This window comes from Sesamum indicum, linkage group LG2 (genome assembly GCF_000512975.1).
Source record: "Sesamum indicum cultivar Zhongzhi No. 13 linkage group LG2, S_indicum_v1.0, whole genome shotgun sequence".
In the NCBI taxonomy this organism is placed as follows: Eukaryota; Viridiplantae; Streptophyta; class Magnoliopsida; order Lamiales; family Pedaliaceae; genus Sesamum; species Sesamum indicum.
In genome coordinates this window covers 16,117,205-16,121,497 of record NC_026146.1, presented here as the reverse complement: position 1 = coordinate 16,121,497, position 4,293 = coordinate 16,117,205, and the positions used below count along the sequence as shown (strand labels likewise).

At 35.1% G+C, this 4,293-nt stretch overlaps 2 protein-coding genes across 2 annotated transcripts in view; one reads left to right on the top strand and one right to left on the bottom strand.

Annotated features, from left to right (window-relative positions):
* Nucleotides 1,548-3,916, top strand: LOC105156388 (homocysteine S-methyltransferase 1). Its single transcript, XM_011072504.2, has 7 exons — nucleotides 1,548-1,926; nucleotides 2,103-2,159; nucleotides 2,371-2,579; nucleotides 2,798-2,927; nucleotides 3,059-3,262; nucleotides 3,347-3,418; nucleotides 3,512-3,916. The coding sequence occupies exons 1-7, from the start codon at nucleotides 1,747-1,749 to the stop codon at nucleotides 3,653-3,655; spliced, it is 996 nt and encodes a 331-aa protein (XP_011070806.1). The 5' UTR covers nucleotides 1,548-1,746; the 3' UTR covers nucleotides 3,656-3,916.
* LOC105156387 (protein FLX-like 3) overlaps nucleotides 3,833-4,293 on the bottom strand; it is a 1,152-nt gene continuing 691 nt past the window's right edge. The window contains exon 3 of the mRNA XM_011072503.2: nucleotides 3,833-4,208. Coding sequence (XP_011070805.1) covers nucleotides 4,087-4,208 — 122 coding nt within the window. The 3' untranslated portion in view covers nucleotides 3,833-4,086. The remainder of the gene's footprint in view (nucleotides 4,209-4,293) is intronic.

Genomic DNA, 4,293 nt, shown 5'->3' with positions numbered 1-4,293 from the left:
GATGAAGGGAAGGCCATCTACTCACACATGGACTTTCTTCTTTGTAGTCATGTGATATGTCTTATAAGTAGTTAATATGAGTTGATGCCAAGCTTCAATTTTTGCTCCAATCAATGACATTAATCCAGCTGGAATGACGCTTACTCCAGTTGCATATTAATTTGGGTATCATGCGTGAAGATTCAAGTGCATGATGTAGTAATTTGCGCAATTCATCAATTATAATTGATGATAAGTATTATCATTAATTATAGTTAGATTTTCTCTAAATATAGAGCTTGGACCAAATATATTGACAAAAAATTACATAAATTTTAAAATTTGCTCATCATTTAATATTTCTAAGTATACTTTTATACTTATAAATGGATATATGGAGTTGGGTTAATATTATTGTAATTTTTTCTTTATAAGTATAAAATTATTATATAGGAATATTAACTGAGGGGTAAAATTAGAAATTCATGTAATTTTTTTTTTGTTAATGTCAATATTTTTCGTTCAAATCCTAAAGAAAGGAGGTCGGGTGTAAACGAAGGTGTAAGTGTAAATTTAAAACTTCTTTAGTGTAATGTATAATCTTATATTTTTAGAGGGAGTCTAAGCCTAATTGATCCTAATTATTATAATAGATGTTGGTATTCTTTTGCTGATATTCATTTATTTTAGTGAATTTAACTATAAATATTTTCGTGCACAAAGTTTTAATAAATATTCCTTCTTTTTTTGAACTTCCGACGGTGTGTTTGGAATTGAAATTATATAAGTTTGGTGCAGGTCTGCATAGTAGCATCCAGACAATCCACTTTTCTTGGAGGTGGGTCAACAATAAATTGCCAAATATTTTATTTCCCACCGACTTACACAAGAATTAAATGTATTGGATTTTTTATTTTGTTTAGTATTGACGTGTTAAATTAAAATTACGTAATACACATTAAATACCATAAAAAATTTAATTCTATATTTTGAAATAAAAATTATATCCAATTTAGTATATATTTAGCAGTTAACCAACATTATGTTAATTGTTTTTTTAAATCCCTAAACACATGAGATAGTTTAATTGTATCCCAAAAAGAAATAAAGTATAGAGGACTATTTTCTATCTTTTTAAAATTATCTTCACATATCGATTTGTAAAATCCATCCCAGTAAATAATCATAACAACAATATTTCTTACTATAATTAAGAGAGATGAAAACAAGGTAAATGATAATTAATAAATAAATATAAATTTGAAAGTCAATAATAATTAATATAGAAATACAAATTTGAAGGTAGGTGAAAAGTACTCGGACCAGAATTTAAGAAAATAAAGAAAAAAAAATAAGAGTAAATTAAAAAAGAGTTTTATAAGATTGTCAAAATTACAAATAATTGTAAAAAATTCACACGATGAAGTATTTATTGTGTAATAATTAATTTTAGAATGTATTTTATAATTTTTTAAATAATAAGTAAGTATTTATAATTATTAAAAAAAATCTTGTTATATATAAAAAAAAAAAAAGTCTAAGTGGAGGCCAAGTACGTACCAGAAAACATGTAGCCGTCCGCGTTCGTCATTCATTCACTCTCACAGGCGTAGGCGTAGTCCAGTCCAGCTTAGGCTCTATATATTTATTATACCTCAAATTCAAGAAAATTCGCATTCGTCAACTCCATAACCATAACCCCACGCTGCAACTTAGCTCAGCATTTTGTTGTTTACGAGGGGGAGAGAGAGAAAGAGAGAGAGAGAGATGGGAAGAGAGAGAGGAAATGCAAAGGGAAAAGTATTGGAGGATCTGATAGAGAAGGCCGGCGGTTGCGCCGTCTTGGATGGTGGTTTCGCCACCCAGCTGGAGAAGCACGGCGCCTCCATTAATGATCCACTGTGGAGCGCCCTTTGCCTTATTAAAGATCCTCATCTCATCACAAGGGTATGCTGCTTATACATACAATACAAGCATACATTATTGTTCTGATTCCTGTATGTCCTACCAAATTAGAAAACCTTAAATCCTTGTTGGTCGATCAGGTTTGGATGGACTTGGTGCCTGGTTTTCCTAGTTTCATGTCCCTTGTTTTTCAAGATTGTTAACATGGATGAATGCAGGTTCATTTGGAGTACCTGGAAGCAGGTGCAGATGTTCTAGTAACTTCATCCTATCAGGTCTAAACGCATTCATTTTTTCACATTATACTTTATGCTAAGACACATGTCAAGACATTGTCTAGAATGCTTGTCAAGTGTCTGGATTTAATGTTGAATATTATCCTGAATGTAATGATCTGATGACACTTTCTTGAAGCCTGGAAAGTGGAAACTAGCACATACATGTAGTCTTTTTGCCTTCTCATCTGTTTTCATCTCCATTGAGTAGGCAACTATACCTGGATTCTTATCCCGGGGATTGTCCACGGAAGAAGCAGAGTCGTTGCTTAAAACAAGTGTAAGAATTGCTACCGAAGCCCGTGATAAGTTTTGGGCTTCAGTTAAGAGGAAGCCTGCAGAACATAATTACAACAGGGCTCTGGTTGCTGCCTCCATTGGAAGCTACGGTGCATATCTTGCAGATGGTTCAGAGTACAGGTGAGTACAATGTTGAGCTAGTTCTTGAAATTGGCAATAGCGAAATTTGTAATTTTTCTCTCTTGACGAAAGACATAATTTTTTTTCAAGTTATTCATAACCTAATCTCAAGATTCACTTGGTGGATTCAGAGGCATTAGATATCGATTGTCATCTCTTGTTTTTCAGTCAGTGGAGTGTTGTTTGTGTCACTGATTATCGTAACCCCTTTCTTGCAGCGGGAACTATGGTCCGACTGTAACTCTGGAGAAATTAAAGGATTTCCACCGGCGCAGGCTGCAAGTTCTTGTTGAAGCCAGGCCGGATTTGCTTGCTTTTGAGACCATTCCTAACAAACTAGAAGCTCAGGTACATATGTGTATCCGTCAGTTTCTTGATATCAAGGCTTAAATTACTTTCAGTTTCGTTTCATCGTATTCTATAAACTTCGTGTTTCTTCCATCTTATTGTTTGCAAATATCGACCATCATGATTGACAGGCTTGTGTGGAGTTACTTGATGAAGAAAATGTCGAGATTCCTTCTTGGATATGTTTCAGTTCAGTGGATGGTGAAAATGCACCCTCAGGAGAAAGGTTTGAGGACTGTCTTGACATAATCAACAAGAGCAGTAAGGTTTGCGCTGTTGGGATAAATTGTGCACCACCTCATTTTGTCCTAAGCCTTATACAGAGATTCAAAGAGGTAAACTTTCGATCTAAAGTTAATGTATCAAAAACATTGTCGGATTATTTCATCAACCGGAATGTATGAAACATGTACCTGCAGCTGACTGCTATGGCGATTGTTGTCTATCCCAACAGTGGTGAGACATGGGATGGGATTGCTAAGAGATGGCTGGTGAGTTCAACCTATATAACCTCTTCTATTGTTCTTGAAAAGTTTCAATTTGGCACTCTCAACTAAAACCACTTTCTGAAATTGTGTTTTCAGCCGTCAAAATGTTTTGATGACGAGAAGTTTGAGTTATTTGCCACAAAATGGAGGGATGCCGGAGCAAAACTCATTGGAGGCTGCTGTCGGACAACACCTTCTACTATCCGATCAATTTCTAAAATTTTGAAGGAGAGAAGCTGATAGTTAGAAATAGGACTAGTCGACATAATTGACTTACTCTGTATTTTTGGTCTGTATTATGTATTTATTCCCTCACAAAGAACAGGCTCAAATATTGGCTGTCCTACCGAATTTACAAGTATTCAGCTTCATTTTGGATTCACAAGATTAATTTCTTCTTCAAAGAGAAAGGAAACATTCAGGTGTGACATAGAGAATACATAAAAGTACAAGCTGATCAAGTAATGTAAGATAATGGGAAAGACACACTGATCATTTTTTCCTACATTCAAAGAGATGTGAGTGATGGTGCTTCACTACCATAGATTAAAGTTGTGGAGAACCACGTTTATCATATGATCCCCAAGGGCCAGCTCCAGATACATCATAATATGGAGGTGGATATCTTGTTTCTGGGCTTCCATTTAGCAATGGTGCTTCACTACCGTTGATTAACGTCGTGGAGGACCACGTTTATCATATGATCCCCAAGGGCCAGCTCCATATACATCACCATATGGGCCTGGATATCTTGTTTCTGGGCTTCCATTAAGCATTCCATATCCTCCAACACCTGCGTAGATGTCACGCTACCTCAGTGGAACACGGTTGTTAAGTAAATAATGGTAAACCTAGTTCATATATGTGTGAGTGTGGAA

Bases quoted from the DNA above. Each gene is read 5' to 3' on its own strand.
- LOC105156388 (XM_011072504.2), top strand. From the start codon at position 1,747: ATGGGAAGAGAGAGAGGAAATGCAAAGGGAAAAGTATTGGAGGATCTG. The intron at 2,580-2,797 runs GTGAGTACAATG...CCTTTCTTGCAG, and splicing joins GCAGATGGTTCAGAGTACAG to CGGGAACTATGGTCCGACTG. The intron at 3,263-3,346 runs GTAAACTTTCGA...ATGTACCTGCAG, and splicing joins TTATACAGAGATTCAAAGAG to CTGACTGCTATGGCGATTGT.